Source organism: Castanea sativa, chromosome 8 (genome assembly GCF_040712315.1).
Source record: "Castanea sativa cultivar Marrone di Chiusa Pesio chromosome 8, ASM4071231v1".
NCBI lineage: Eukaryota > Viridiplantae > Streptophyta > Magnoliopsida > Fagales > Fagaceae > Castanea > Castanea sativa.
Window position 1 is genome coordinate 44,976,082 of NC_134020.1, and position 17,539 is coordinate 44,993,620.

The window sequence follows — 17,539 nt, forward strand, 5'->3', positions numbered from 1 at the left end:
TTAACACATCTTGAGTTAAAATGGGAGAATTTCAGGGGACTAACCAGTTGTCATTAGGGCCGATTTAATTGCAGAAGGAGACCAATTAGGGTGGAATGTTTTGATGTAGGCAGCGGCAGCAGCCACATGAGGGCAAGCCATTGAAGTTCCAGAGAGTATATTATACACATCAAACCGGTCATCTTCAATATACCCAGTTACTGATTTAAGTTTAGAGTTAGCAGCTAGAATATCTATTCCAGGTGCCACAATATCCGGCTGCAAATCAAACGTAATTTTAAACCATCATACTAGTATTTATGCTACAAAAAAGAACACAAATTTATCCCTAGAACGTTTATCATTGCAAAAGCTTACCTTAAGTATTGTGCGAGAGATCTTGGGCGGACCTCGGGATGAAAAGGAAGCCACAAAGGGTGCAGCAGCATTGGGTATTGTTTTGGACTTGTATATGACAGCCTGAGGGTTTCTGAAAATTTTACCAATGAAAAAAAAAAATCAGTAAAGAAAGTTATATTGAGTTATTTTTCTATTTATTGAAGAATTACAAGTTATAATGAACCCTGAATAAGGTATATATAGGAGTAAAAACCAGGCTCTAGGCGAACTCTATATTAGTACGAACCTAGAATATACTTTGGTCAAAACAAAAAGAAAAAAAAAATTCTAATTAATGACAACCCCCTAGCACTTATGGGGGGCATTTTATATATAACAAATTTGATTCTTCTTACTTACTTGGTTGAATTGACATATGTAATAATTTTGTTAGCAAAACTAGAATCAACATAGGCACCAGGGATGACTGTCACAAAGCTGTAATCTTTCTTCTTTACGAGAGATACGAGGTCCCCGGCTCCACCTATACTCTTAATGTAAGCTTCATCTGATGATTCATTGCATAGCACGATCTTTCCTTTCACCTTTTTTGCGTCCAGAGTTCCATAAATACATTCCCTGCCCAATTCTTTAATTGATTAGCGCTACTAATAGTAACAGTCTGACTCTGAAAGTATATTAGGTTTGGTGATCTTCAATTACAGTATAAATCATGAAATTGAAAGTGCTCTCTAATTACCAGGGAGATAAATTTGGAGATATGGTACTACTGGCTGCTAATCCCGCGGTGGTTAGAGGGTACATCTTCCTTTTAGGTGAAAATGTGTTGATGTAAAGTCCCTGTTATTCAATGCCCCAGTTAATGTAATGCGATTATGATAAAGTGAAATGGAATAGGATCATGCTCCTAGATAAAAGCACTCCTTTACTAAATATTGTGACAATCTAAATGAGACAATTTTCTTTATTTATTTATTTATTTATAGGATCATCCTCATTTAAAATCTTTTAAATACTGTGACACTCTGTACATGATTAGATAAAAAAAAAAATAAATAAATAAATAAAAAATCTTAACTATGAAGTTAATTCCACATATGTTTCAAGTGAAATGGAAAATGACCACCTAGAGGAACTCCTTTACTAAGCAAGACCATCATAATTAATGACACAAGTTGCTTTAGGATCATTTTCATTGAAATGTTTTCATATTTTTTGTTAGATTAAATATTATAAATCTAGTGCTATATTATTTAAAAGTTTTACTGTAGCAAAACTTTGTACACCGTCCCTAAAGAAAGAAGCGACTTACATCAGTTTGTAAGCCATTTCCAACTTCAACTGGAGTCCTAAACTGCCTATCAATGGAAGAAGCACCAACAGTCATTATCCAAGGACTTGTGTTCTCTACAGTAGACAAAGTTGGGCCGTCATTCCCGGCTGAACATGTTGTGAAAATCCCCCTCTTCATTGCATGAAAAGCACCGATTGAAATGGAATCCTTAAAAAAGCTACTTGCGCCCCCTCCGATAGATATTGATAGCACATCAATTCCGTCATCAATGGCATCGTCCAATCCAGCCAAAAGGTCTATGTCACTGCAACTTCCGTTCCAACACACCTTGTACATTGCAATGCGTGCTGATGGAACCCCACCTCGAGCTGTGCCTTTGGCTAAACCGTAAAAGCTCGCGCCTGCTATCGAGGCACCTGCTATGGTGGATGCAGTGTGACTGCCGTGGCCATCATCATCTATTGGGGATGGATTTCGATTTGATCTAGCACTGATGGGGTCGTTGATGTAGAATGTTGCACCTATTACCTTGCTGCATAAAAGGGTGAATAGCTTGGAAATTAAATGAAAGATCCATGCATGTAGAGAAGTGTCAGTAGCTTGAATCAGGTGCTTTATAACCACCTTATGTGCGCTGCATGGGACAATATCTCACTGACCTTGTCCTACTTAAATTAGGACTTTTGATTGCCGACTTAGGTTTCGCTTGTTACCCTAGCCGACTTATACTTGTAACTTTAATATATATAAGTTATGCAGCAATTATGGAAATATCATGTCATTCATATCAAAATTTAATAAACAAGAGACATATATGGAAAAATAATTATCCACTAAGACATGTCTTTTATTGTTTGTGAGATAGTTATTTTTTTGCAGATATATCTCTCATTTATTAGACTTGATATGGTATTATTTAATACCAAATACTCTCTACAATTGATCAGTAGTAGTCAGAGTAAGCCGTGACTTTGTTTGTGTTTTTGGTGTCTGTGAGCTCTTTGGGTGTATTTGAGGTATAGTTTTTATGAGAGTGCTTTTAGTACCACCTTTGTACTCTCCTTCTTTTGTTAGTGAACCTTTCTCCTTGATGTTGCATGTGGACATAGGCCAAAAGCCGAAACATGTGAATCTTTGCGTTACTTGTGTGATTGTTCTTTCTGTTTTCTATTTCTATTTTGTCTAAACCCATTATTATTTAGATACATACAACAAATATTAGATATTTACACTTTTGCTATTCTCAACAAATTGTTGTTAAAGCTTCAGCTATTACTACAAACTAGTATCAAAGCCTTGGGTTATTTCAACGGTGGAGTCGAGAGGCAAGAGGGGGCAACTGCCCCCCTGACTGCTCAAAAAACATTATTCATGTATGCCTCGTTCTACGTCTTGCCCCTCCTAACATAAAATAATTACAAAGCAACACTCTCCAATTCTAAGTTAAATCAAACAAAACTAAGCTAGCAATAGCACCACACAAAAGGAGCATAAAGCTCACATAAAAGTCAAAAGTTGGTTTCAGTTTTTTTACTTTTCTCACTAAAAGTCACGCTACTTCTTGCTTTTCCCATCTTGTTAATACTATAGGCACAACCATTTTTATATCATAGTAGTTAAGTTGGTAATATTATTTAAATAGAAGGTTGGTAAATATTAGTGTTCTTATTTTCATCCACCATTTATTATGAGAAGTGTTATATCCATAATATTTTTAAAACAAATTATATTCATATATGATAAGTTGTTATTGATTCTAATTTGAACTCACAATTGAAATTTTTTTTTTTTTGCTCATCTGTAGTAGTCAATAATAACAGTGAAAATATTGTGGACATAGTATTTTTATTTTTTTAATTATTTTTATTTTTATTTACCATTAACATCTAGTCACCTAAGCAATTATAAAAAATTTAAAAAAAAATTGTGACTCTAGCATTATTGTACTTTTTTAATTAGTGGGTCCCATATTTTTTACATAATAAATAATAGTAATAAACTACTTGATGGTTTATTTTTTTGGCTTTGTTACTTGATGGTCTTTAAGACACTAAAACCATCACTATTTTTTTCCCTCTTCCATATCTTGGTTTTTTTGTGGTTTCAAACTTTGAATTTTTATTATAAATTCAAATTTTAATACTAGTAATTAAGAGTAGAAATAAATGTTCAATTATATATATATATATATATATATATATATATATATATATATATATTTTAAGTGTTAGGTTCTCTATATTTTTGGATTAAATGTTTAGATTCTTATTTTGTGTATATTGGCAAACCGAGAACAAAAACATGTCTATATTAGGTGTTAGACATTGCTCAAGATTGTATAAATCAAGATTCAATAACATTCAAGCTACAGAAAGGAGAACTCAAATTCTGTTGTAACGCCCCGAATATTTTTCTTTAAAGCAATTTTCTTTTGAAATGGAATAATATCTAAATTGGAGTTTATTTAATTTTTTATTTGTGTGTTTAACTATTTTATGGAGGACTTATGAATACTTAAGTGATTTATGGGGCCAAATGAAATATGAGAGGAACCTTAAGGGTGAAGTGGTAATTTAGCACAAGATATTTTTGGTGCAAAGTTGTAATTAAGCCCCTCTCATAAGTCAGCCACCCCCCCCCCCCCCCCCTCCCAAGCCTACACATTCTCTTCCTCCCCCTTGTCTTCTCTTTTGTATTTTTCTCTCTACTTGTTTCTAACCGCCCTCCATGGCCAAACCATTGAAGATTTTATATCTTTACCATCACTTCAAATAACCTCCTCAATAACTTGAATCCAACAAGTATGATCTTCCATGAGCTTTGGCTACCTTAAAATATGATTTTAAGGTGAGTTTTCCATTGACCCACTTCCTTGATTATTTCGTTTATGGCTCAATGATTGTGTGGAGTTGATCCAATGGTTGGGAATAGCAATATGGTAGTGTTAACTACTATTTTTGGGTGTGGTTTTGAGGTGTGGGTATGTGATAGTTGGTATTATGGTATTCAACCATGGAGGCTTTGGGCACTTGGTTTATTGGAGGAAGGAGGAGCTTACTTTTGTGTGTTTTATGATGATATTTCTATTTTGAGTTGAGTTTTTGGAATGATTTTTGTCATGTGTAAGAAGTTGATGAATTGTCAACTATTACTTGCCGTGGTGGTTTGAGGATGTGCCTGTGCATGCCAAGTGTTTGGTATATTGCCTCTATGAGTTTTAGGGTTGGATTGCTTGATTTGTTTTCATGATAATTGTTACATGAGGTTATGGGCTATAATCCAGTTGCTAATTTGAGCTAACACATGGTTAATAAAGTCTCAAAGTTTTTGGCATAGTGTTAAAATTTTAGTGTTTTTCTTTTGAGTCAGATGCACTGCAGGATTTTTAATGAATGATAGAAAAATTATTGTGAGCTAAATTTTGATGGTACATACTAGACAAATAAGATCTTATCCTTATTTGATTTCAAGTTAATTAGATAAATTTTCATGGACCAAATAATTTTTACAAAATGGGCTGACCTGTTGTGTAGTGAATTTGAAAGTATGACAAGTATGTTGGGATTTTGTGGAATTTACTTGAAACCTTAGTTGAGTGGGTTGGCTTGTAAATTCTTGAATTATCTTCGACATGTGTTTTACTTAGTTAATTTTAATAATGGTTTGGTTTAATCTCTTGCAATAGTGTATTTAAATGCTTTGGTTGTGTTATGGTCCTTTGAATCACTTGTATGCTTGTTTGATGTCCCTTGGGAATAGGTGCCTTGGGATAGTCAAGTTAGGCTTTAGGCCCTCGATTTGATTTTAGGGCACCATTTTTGATTTATGGAGATGAGTTTCAAGGTACTTTGTGATAGACCTTGTTATTGATAGGCTTGATCATTGTGTTTCTAGGTTTCAAAATTCTTGGTGATGGACCTAGTAATTGGATTGCTTGCTTAAGTGGTGGTGCCCGGTTGAGGTAAAATTGGTTGGCCTCCCGAGGTAGGTAGCTTTTTAGTAGGATTTTTTGGAAAATAACTATGATGCATAAATGTTGTTTTTGGGTCAAACACATTTTGGAAAATTATTTGTGGAACTATATTTTCTTAAAAAGTGTTGTATTGTGACCCTACTATATATATTTTATATGAAAGTGCATCATATTTCTTATTGAATTTGGGGAAATGCATGATTTGTTAGCATGAAAAAGATTAGCATCTTTGATTAAATTCTTAAGAGTAGATTTTATGGATTTAGTGTATTATTTGAAAGATTTAAAGATGCTTTATCTTGACTTGTGATATTTGGGGAAATTGATACAAAAACTTCTTCACAAGAAATGAGTTTGAAGACTTTGAGAAGCTTGTGAATATCTTTGGATATTAAAAGGTTTTGTGAGACTACTCGGAAAAGAATTATGTTTTGAATTCATGTAATCTGTGAGCTTTTTATGTTTTACCCTTGTGTCGTGACATGTGATTACCCGGTGATTACCTAGCTAGATACTATAGTTTGTGTGACATTAGTATCTTAGCACCCTTCTTTGTGACGACATATGGGTTCTGTCTTTGTGACAGTGATGATTTCCATCTTAGTCATAGCAGATTAGTTCCATCTTTGTGATGGCATATAGTTCTGTCTTTGTGACTGCAGAGTAGTTCTGGCTGTGTGTCGGCGATGAGTTCTAGTTTTGTGACAGCAGATTAGTTCCGTCTTTGTGATGGCGTTGTCACGTGGCGTTGGGTTGGATTTTCAGGTTTTGGAATGGTGTTTTGATAGCTCACAGTATATAGTATGTAGTTTCATGTTGAGATATTTTAAGAAAGCTTTGTGCTGCATAGTTTTAATCATTCTTGTCATTTTACCAATGAAAATGAATTTGCTGGATCTTCATTGAAATTCCCAAAGTATAACATGTTTTGTAAAATGCCCATTATCATAAGACTTGCATTTCCCCCCACCCCCACTAATTATGCTACTTACTAGGCTTTAGCTTATTCCACCCTCTAATAGTTTACAAATAAATTAGTTTTACATCGGGCATGGAGCTTAGTTACTAGTGGTGATTGGAGTACTATGCTAAGTGGGAGATTTGTGCTTAATTGTTGGTGCTCAATTTACTAAATTATTCGAGGCCATAGCTAATTCTACTGGATGTTGGGCTCTTGAGTTTGTAGCCTTGGGCATGATAGGCCTAGATTTTCTGTTGAGGTTACGTATCTTAGAGAGGATTGTCATTTTTTGTTTATTTATTTGGAGCTTTGGATTTTCGTGTATATTTGGAGACACGTGATTTGTAGTTTGTATTGTTTGTAAGTGTGTCATAGAGCTCTAACTTATATTGTGAAAATATCAATATATTTATTTATTTTATCAAATGGAAAGAAAAAAAAATCGCTACAATATCTCTTGAAGGCTCGATCTTTCATGCTTTGGACCCTTTTGGGTTTAGGGTGTGACATCTGTAGAGCTAGATCAATTAAAAATTAGACTCGATCGATCAAAAATCGCAGATAAGTTAATTCTGTAGAATTTAAATCAGGCCCAAGCTCATGAAAATGTTTAGGGTTTCATTCCAACACTACAAGGTATAAAAGGAAAACCCTAATTACATTTTAGAAGCTCTTGGAAGACTTTGGAGGTGCTCTTGTGAGATCTAAAAGCTACCATACTTTCTCCTTTCAAAGTCACTACCAGAAATTATTCTCACATCATTAGAACAGGTAGATCTAAAGTTGCTACTACGAGATCAACAACTGATGGTGATTTGAAGCTTTTGACTGGGATCTCAAAGTCATTAATGGGGAGTTTATGTTAAGAAAATCCAAGATAGAAGAGTCCATGGAGTCGGAGCTGCACGTAGTCGTGTTAGTAAGTTCTACTTGAGGTAATTTTAGATTTAGAGTTTAAATCTTTTCTAATCTTTCATTCAATCATAGTGGATTTGTTTACCTTGAGGATAGCTAAATCCTCCACAGGTTTTTACCTTAAAACGGTTGGTTTTATTGGTTTTCTTGAGTCATCATATTACTGTATTCTTTAACTTTTTGCACCAAGTAATATGTTTGCATGTGTTTAACCTAGATTTCATATTTAACTTAAGTGAATACTTAGCTAATTCATTAGGTTAAACTAATTTGTGTATTTAGGGGTCTAAGCAAACTAACATAAAGAAATCAAGAAAAGTGAACCTATATACTATTTTGTAGTTATATTGCTATACTCTTAACACTTTTTGATTGACAAAAAATATTACAATTTACATCTATATTAGATCTTGTTTGATAGTTACATTAGTTTACAAATTACAATTGTTTATTTATTTTGTTATAAATATTGACTAATAGTTTTCATATTAGATTTACTTTTAATTTTGCCCTCTCTAAACTGAAATCTTAGCTCCGCAACTGGGTTATTTGTTTTGGGTCGAGATTGTTCATTAGATGTATTTGGTTGTGTAGTGTCGACAGTAAAATTTAAGATTGAAAAATTCAACAGGAAGAATCATTTTAGTCTATGGCATGTGAAGATGCCTGCTTTATTAGTGTAGCAAGGAGTATGGAAAGCATTAAAGGGTGATAATGCTTTGCCAACAACACTATTAGATATGAAGAGAAATAAGATCTCTTGGAACGGGCACATAGTGCAATTTTGTTGTCTCTTGCAGATGAGGTTTTTAGAGAGATTGTGGAGGAAGATACAATTGTAGGATTATGGCTTAGGTTGGAGAGTTGGTACATGACCAAGTCTCTTACAAACCACTTGTATATGACACAACGACTATACACCATTTGAATGAAAGAATGTAGATTTGTTTTTGACTATCTTGATGAATTTAATAGAATTTTTCTTGATTTCAAAAATATTGAATGCAAAGTAGATGATGAGGATCAAACCTTTTTTTTTTTTAATTGTTTGTTACCTCATTCTTTTGAGCACTTTGTCAACACCACGTTATATGGTTTTGGAAGAGATTCTATTTCAATTGATGATGTCAAAGATGCATTAAACTCTAAGGAATTGAAAAAGAAGATTTATGAAAATTGGGGCAAAAATCGGGCTGATGATCTTGTTGCCAGAAGTAGATCCAATGAAAATTCTAGTAGTAATAGAGAAAAATCTAGATCAAAGTCTAGAGATGGATAGTATCACTACTGTAAAAAGGAAGGATATTGGACAAATGAATGCACACTACTCAAAGAGAAAAAGGAGAAAGAGTGTACTTCTAATACTACTAATGTAGCTAGTTTTGCAGAGGTCAATTCTAAGGGTGATGATGATATAGTTCTATCAGTTTCTACTGGTTGCTTTGGCATTGCTTGGGTTCTCGATTCGGCTTGCTCCTATCATATGACTCCTAGAAGAGATTGGTTTACTACCTATAGGTCAATTAGTGATGGTAAAGTTCTAATAGGAAATAACGTGACCTTTAAGGTTGTGGGGATAAGACCCGTGAGAATTAAGATTTATGGCAGTGTTGTTAGAACTTTGTTTGATGTTTATTATATGCCAGATTTGAGAAAAAATATAATGTCTTTGGGTATATTCGATTCTTAAGGGTACAAATACACCGGTGAAGGTGGAGTTTTGATAATTAGTAAGGGTGCCCTAATTTTCATTAAGGGAAAATTGGTGAATGACTTTATATGCTATAGGGAAACATATATGTTGGTGTTGCAACTATATCTTCATCCATAGATCTAGAGTCAAATAATACTCGCTTCCTTTATATGTAATTAGGCCATATGAGTGAGGCTAGCATGTCAATATTAAGAAAGCAAGGTTTGTTGAATGGTCAAACAATTGGGAAGCTGGACTTTTGTGATCATTGCATCTTTGGCAAGCAGTGTAGGGTTAAGTTTAGTGCATAATTTATGGTGTATTTTCTGAAATCTAAAAGTAATGCTTTTGTAACCATCAAACAATATAAGACTCTTATTAAGAAGTAGACTAATAAAAAGATTAAGTGTCTCAGGATAGGTAATGGTTTAGAATATTACTCAGGTGAATTTGATGAGTTCTGCAAGAATGAAGGTAAAGTGAGACACTGCACATAAAAAATTCTACTATATTCATATATCAATAGTGCTAGAACTTACTTCATGAGCCACCACAACCAAATGGGGTTGTAGAACATATGAACAAAACTCCTTTGGAGAGGGATTGTTGTATGCTTTCAAATTTTGGTTTGTCTAAGGACTTTTGGGTTGAAGCAATAAATATGGCATCTTATTTGGTAAATAGGTCTTTATCAACTGTCATTGAATGTAAGGCTCATTTTTTCATATATTTTGATAGTATTTGGTTAATCTACTTATACTCATGTGAATGATGGTAAACTTGAACCAAGGGTAAATAAGTGCATATTCCTAGGCTACGCATTGGGGATAAAATGTTATAGGTTGTGGTGTATAGATCTAGGATCCCAAGTGTTAATTATTAGTGGAAATGCGAAATTTGATAAGTCTGCTATATATTGTTGACCAGTCAAAAGAGATTATTGGGACAGTCAAAGACTACGTTGTCGGTGAGTAAGTGGAGCTTGAGGTTAAAACTTTGTGGATTGTTGCTTTGGGTGAGAAGATTAAGTCTCTTCAATATATGAAAGGTACTACAGATGTTGGCTTGGTATAAAAGGGTTTCTATAGATAGTAATAGCAATGTTAGATTTATGGAATCTGATTTTGTTGGTGATAACAGGAGATCTTGGATAGGTTATGTCTTCACATTATATGGATGTGCCATCAGTTGGGAGGCTACATTACAATCAATGATTGTTTTGTCAACTATAGAGATAGGGTATATGACAGTGTCAAAGGCAGTGAAGATAGCTTTCTGGTTAAAGGGTTTGGTTGGTGATCTTGGTTTACAGTAGGATGATATAGTTGTATTTTGTGATAGTCAGAGTGCCATACATTTCACTAAAAATCAGATGTATCATGAGATAACCAAACACATTGATGTCAGATATCACTTCATTAGTGAGATTGTATTTTAATGCACCATTGCAGTTAGAAAGGTTGCTACATCAAATAATCCAACGGATATGATGATCAACCTAGTTCCTTAACATAAGTTCAAGTATTTCTTGGACTTGATTGGTGTTTACAGTTTGTGATAGCCCTTGGGGCCTTTGGTTTGGCAGTGGAGAAGTTTCATTTGTGGAGCTTGACTAAATTCAAGCTAAGGTGGAGATTTGTTATTAGTTGCTTGAATCAGATCCACATGGGATAATATCCCATTGACCTTGTCCTACATAAATTAGGACTTGTATTCTCCCACTTTGGTTTTGCTTCTTACCCTAGCTGACTTTACTTTGTATAAATATATATGTTATGTGGCAAATTGATGAGAGGTCATTAGAGTGAGCCGAAACTTTGTTTACTAGAATAGGTTTTCTCTATTCTTCGGTAGAGATTTAAGCTCTAACTTTGTTTTAGAGATTTTCAGGCTTCTCTAGTCACATGCTTCTGGTGTGGGAGAGCTATTTGGGTGTGTTTGGGGCTTAGGTTTTGTGAGTGCTTTTATTACCACCTCTGTAATCACCTTCTTTTATTAGTGAAACTTTCTTCTCAACTCTACTTGTGGACATAAGTCAAAAACTAAACCACGTAACTATTTTTGTTCTTTGTGTGATTGTTTCTTTTTCAATTTTCTATATTATATAAACCCATTGTTATTTGGATACACACACTCAACAAATAAATATTTACGCTTTCGCTATTCTTAACAAATTGGTGTTAACGCTTTCACTTTTACAACAAGATGTATTATTTAAATTTCAATTTCATTTTGAGTAATGTTAGAAACACAATATTTAATTTTTAGAATTATTGATAAGATTCGTCATGATTGGAATAATATCACTTTCATTTTGACCTACCGACATACTTCTTATTGTACACCGCGGTATTAACTATTAATTGTGAAAAAGAAGGTTGTAAATTCAAATATTGTGTTACTAGGCATAATATTTTGTGGTTGGTCACAATCAAGGAGAGAGATTGAGATTGTTTACTTGTTGCAGCCGGTGACATTGCCCGCTATTTGGCATCTACCCTTCCATTTTGATGGAGGAGGTCCTAGTCCTTTGTCGTTAAAACTTGGAGCATCAATATAAATTCCTAAAAAAATAAGGGGAGGAAATAGAAAAGATTAAGAAAGTTATCAAAAATCCTCCTTGATGACATGTAACAAGGAGGAAGTTAAAGTTCCATGAGAAGTCTTAATTTATTACCCGTATCTAATACACCAACAGTAATATTACTTTCGATTTGATGATTTCTCTTCACTGAGAGAGGCATTCTTAAGAAATCCCAAGATCTTGTTGTATGAAGTTTCCGCATTCTACTAGGAAACACCGACACCACGTTTTCATTCTCTGTAAAAGATGCATATATGTATACAAATTATATAAGACAATCACCCCAAGAGAAATAAAGAAAAAGAAAAGAAATGTTGTGTAACAAGATGTTTTTAGTCTGCACCTCGTAGTCTTTCAGCTTCATCTGGTAATAGGTTTGCTGCAAATGCATTAAAACTCTTTATGTAGCTATATATTCTAGACTGTTTGGCAATACGGTCACTGGAAAAAGGGCAATTTGATGGTTTAATTGTCTACCCAAATGTGACAGTATGTTGCATGCTAGCTGTGATGTCATATCATATATGGTTATACCCTAAAAACTAATTTATATGCATAGAAAAGCCCAATGCTATCCATATTGATAAGTTCCCAAACATTATGGAACCCTCGCCTACCACCAAATCATTGACCCTTGTTACATTTACATATGAAGTTGAACTGTTGGAATGTATAATTTACTTTTCATGAAATTGAAGACCAAATCAACATTGATTGCTAGAGAAAATAATGGGATTGAGACAATAAATATTTAACATGCAATTCAAATTAAGATTAGTTTTTACTTTTGTAGGTATTTCTATTATAAATATGGATTCCATTGTAATTTACTATCATGAAAGGTTAAAGAGAAAATATAGTCTTCTGAGCTCTTGTCTTGGGGATGTTGGCCATTAAGCCAGATCACATAAACCCTAATGTTTTCTCTTTTCTATCTTCTCTTTTCTCAATATCTCATTTACAAATTTCAACACGAAACTATTCCAGGTAAAAAATAAAAGAAAAACTAGAATTGTTTCAATAAAATATGAGTAGATGTAAGAATGCAATGTTTAGATATTTTGTCATCCCACTTACTCTCTAACAACTGAAGAAAGTAAATTGTGATGAAAATCAGTAGCAGAGGATTTTGACTGTGGTGCCTCTCCCATGTACACAATGTATGCCTATGTTTAATGAAAAATAAATTTCTGCTTAGCGAATGAACTCCATTATCTGAAGTGAATGGCAATTATAAAATTCATATAATATACTTGATAACAACTCATACAAATTATTAAATACATTCACCTTTCTAACTGTGTCACTAGAACCATGAGTATATGACCAATGAAGCTGCATAGCCAGAAGGAAGAGGTTGACCATACAAATTCGAACCATTTTTGATTCCTCCATTGTATGCAATACTGCTCTTGCTTTCTCTCTTGTTCCTATATTTATATTCAGATTTTTCTTTAAACATCCCTAGTTTTTCTGTTTTTGTGTTTTCTTAATATAGTGGACATTTTCATGCTAAAATATAATCGTTTGACTTTTTCCAATATACATTTAAGATTCTTGCATAGACTAATTAATCAAAGATACGAGTAAAGAGATTAGATGCAGGTTACTAAATAAAAAAGAAACTCCATCTCACAAGTTTTAATTGTGCAAGGCTTGAAAAACAGATAAAATGTTTCTTCTTCTTCTTTCTTCTTCTTCTTTTTTTTTTTTTTCCTGTTTTTTTCTTTCTTTCTTTCTTTCTTTTGCTTGATAGGAAAATTAGAATTGCCAGCAGAGGTGTTTAGGTGTAACAACATTATAATTAGTTATATACGGTATTATAATTAGTTATATACGGTTTATTTCTTTATTAGCTTGTCCACCTGTTAAAACAGAGACTATAGGCTCAAAATTTTTATGTATTGAATTATTTAGACAATGTATAATTCCGGAAAATTAAAGTTTACAAAGTAAGAGTTTGTTATTTATATAAATTAGTGTGTAGCACTGTGTATATACACGGGGTACAATTAAAAAATAATCACAATTATATGGTTCAAATTATATATTTTTTTGAGAAGATTTTCAAATTATACATGGTATTAGCTTACACTTTTTTAAAACCATACATTTTTAAAATATATAATAATTTCAAAATATATATATGATTTAAAATTTAATTGGTTTTAGACTCTTTGATTTTTGTAACCAATAATTCACTTGTTACAGAAATTAAAAACTTAAATGGACACAAGGCAGAAAATTGGACTTTAATTAAAATCAAATTTAGAACTAAATTGAATTTGGACTCTTCAATTTTTACATTTAATAATTTACTTGGCACAAAATTAAAAATTAAATGCAACACGTGACACAAAATTAATAATCCAATTAAAATATATTTGGACTTTCTTTGAGTTTTGTCTATTAATATATACTCGAAAAAGAGTGTGTGCATGTTATGTTAAAGGGTAAAATTCAAAATCTGTCAAGCAAATTTGTTATATATGTTCCTCTAAGACAATTAATTCTGTATGTGATTTGAATATGATATTTATGGCATGTCTCCACATAAATTTAGGTACTGGAGCAAAATTGGAGTTCAATTTCAAATTTTAATTAAACACCTAGAATGATAATTATGTTGTGGTCCTCACATAAATTTAGATGCATTTTGCAAAATTGGACTCTAATTTAGAATTCTAATTGAACTTTTTTTGAGTTTTACCTATTAATATATATATATATATATATATATATATATATATATATATATATATATATATATATAGCTAGTCGCAAACCCATGCAATGTGTTGGAATATTATTAATGATTATTTTATGGTTAAACTTAATTATTTGAAAGTAACAAATTTATAAATAAGTTAGTAAACTACCATTAATAATAATAATAATAATAATAATAATAATAATAATTAGTCGCTAACTCGTGTGATGCACGGGAAAACTATTGAATATGAGATTTTAAAAACTTTTAATTAAACTCCGCATCACAAAGATATAAATTTATCATAACACAAACTTTTAGTATGAAAACAAAGATAATGATATTTAATGGATTGGGTAATAACACAGGCTTTAGAAGAAAACAATTTTGATTTAAAAAGTCGGAAATTTTAGTACATGCAAGAGCAACTACAATTGTTAAGGAAGGATTAAAGGTACTATAAGAAATTTTTTTTTTCCAATATTTGGGCCCAATGGTAGAGTTCAAAGAAGGCGACCTGTTACACAAAATTCTTCTCATTATAATCAACATCCTAAAGTGAATATTCAATCCAAAAATGTGTAACTAATGTTATATATTGAAGTGTTGTACAAGGCAGAGAATAGGACAAACATATTCTTATGATCAAGCCCATATAGCTTCTAAGTTCTAACTATTATGCTAAGGAACCAAACAATACTAGTAATTGAAAAATTATTATAATCCAGACTGATTTAAAAGTTACAATTTCAAACACAACCTCACTATGAAAATTCCACCGACATTCAAATACCACTTAGTTTAAGTAAAACTGTAAAAATAATAAAACTAACATTTGGAATAGAGGGTTAAAGCGTATCTTTTGAATCTGGAATATTTTTTCCATTATTATTCATACTTTAAAACAATAATAGCAAATTTCAAAACCAAATATAAATATATTAACATATAATACGGAACACTATTATAGATTTTATATTATACAAGGTTCTTAGCTATCTCTACTAATTTTAATTGAATTAGGTTTCTATTCTATGTGGTAACTTTTATTTCTACTAATTTTAATTGAATTAGGTTTCTATTTTAGTTGAATTAGGTTTCTATTCTATGTGGTAACTTTTGTCTCCTAATTCTAATTGAATTAGGTTTCCATTTGACCTGTAGCTTCTTCTCCTAAATCCAATTGAATTAGCTCGCTTATAAAATAGTTTTGCATTTTCTTAATCTTATCCTTTCTACTTAAGAATAAAAAAAATGTCTTTATGAAATAAAGTCACCAGCTCTTTAATTCATCAACAGAAATTTTTTTTGAAAGGTTTGGATTGAAAGTTGCTTCTTAAACTTTGAATCTAAACCCTTGAATATAAAAAATTGAAAAAAAAAAGTAAAAATGTCAAAATTGTTGTGAGAGAATTTCATTTTGCAATAACCTAGTGGTATATTGCATGGGATCTCCATGCATGAACGGGTGATGTTTAAGGATGTAAAAACCAATTAACTAAATTGATTGATGAATATATACAATACAATCTATAATATAAGCCAAGAGATAGCAAACGAAAAGGAAACATAGAATATGAAGGAAATGTACTCACACAGGTACTATCAAAGGAAAAACAAACACAAACACAAACCATTAAAGGAAAAACATACACAAACTACTATTAAAGAAAGAATACAAAAACTAAAGAGAGAATGCTATGAAGAGAAATTTTCGTACCTTGAGGTTGAGAAATAAGTGTTTGTAACAAAAGAATAGTTTGTGGCAACACACATAGGTTTATACATATATAGGAGAGTAAGTCGGCACCTCCTTCACTGTGAAGGAGTTCGCACTGCATACAAAAATGATTTGGAGACTTCCATGCCACACCAAAAAAATCCAATTCCTAATGGGACTCTTAATACATGGCAACTTGCTAAGGGGCATTAATCTAACTATATGTATCTAAATATGATCTTCTAATATCTATCATATAAAATCAGATTTTTTTTTTTTTTAAATAATGCTAACGTGGAAATTTGTAGAACTTAGCAAAAAAGTAGGAGCATATTGAAAAGAAATAATAAATATATAAGATATAAAATCTAAAATAAAAAGAATCTAAAATAAAGAGAAAAAGAAAATAGTGATGACGTGGAAAATTGTAAGAACTTCAGAGGCTTTGGTTTTAAATATATAGATAATAATAATAACCTAAAGATATATAACATAATTTATCAAACTATTAAAAAAAAATTTGTCAATAAATCATTTAAATCATCCATCAAATTTATGACATACCATAGAAACTTCATAATTAAATATAATGTAAAGTAACTATGGCTTTTACGGAAATAATGAATTCAAATTGACATATTGAAAATAAAAAATAAAAAGAAGTAGAAAAATAAAAAGAAGACAAAATTTTGACATCCACCCTCTCTTCATTGGCGCCAAGAATTCGTTAATTTGGGACGACTCCAATGACCACCTTTCCCTAGGTTTCAATGGTAAACTCATAACTTGATGGTGAAGGCACTAAGTGGGAGTCCATGACATCACCAAGTGTTGCAATCACAAAGCTTCACAACACTAACTTGATAGAAGTTGAGGTTGAAGGAAATTTGAAGATAAGTAGCAATCATGCCTATAACCAAGAAAGATTAATGTGTTCATAATTATGAGATTACATAAGGGGATAACTTTGCTCATCTGGACTTGAGCTTCAAGTTTTATGCACTGAGTGGCCAAGTTAAAGGTGTTTTGTGCCAAACTCATGCGAGCAACTATGTGAGTAAGGTAAAGATGGGAGTTGTCAGAAATAATTTATTAAATCTCTTACTCTATTGGGACGAACGTCCGAGCAGTAGTTTGTAAGAAATAATTTATTAAATCTCTTGCTTTTTAGTGCTCTATATAGCTACCTAGTGAGCGCTCATTGGAGCACTCTTTTGTCATAAAATTTTAAATAAGGTCATAATCATCATCAATGACATATTTTTGGCCATTTTTAATTAATGTATTTGTTCAATTAATTTATATAATACAACGAAATGGTAAGCAGCAAATAAAAATATGTTTATTTCT

General features: G+C 32.1%; 1 protein-coding gene across 1 annotated transcript; it reads right to left on the minus strand.

Moving 5' to 3' along the window:
• Positions 1-39: 39 nt before the first annotated feature.
• LOC142608044 (subtilisin-like protease SBT4.15) lies at positions 40-13,154 on the minus strand. The gene is made up of 10 exons (XM_075779746.1): positions 13,050-13,154; positions 12,837-12,925; positions 12,103-12,200; positions 11,853-11,996; positions 11,634-11,739; positions 1,652-2,165; positions 1,079-1,179; positions 739-957; positions 358-469; positions 40-258 (listed from the first exon to the last, which is right to left on the minus strand). Exons 1-10 carry the CDS (start codon positions 13,152-13,154, stop codon positions 40-42), a joined length of 1,707 nt encoding a protein of 568 aa, XP_075635861.1.
• Positions 13,155-17,539: the final 4,385 nt, after the last annotated feature.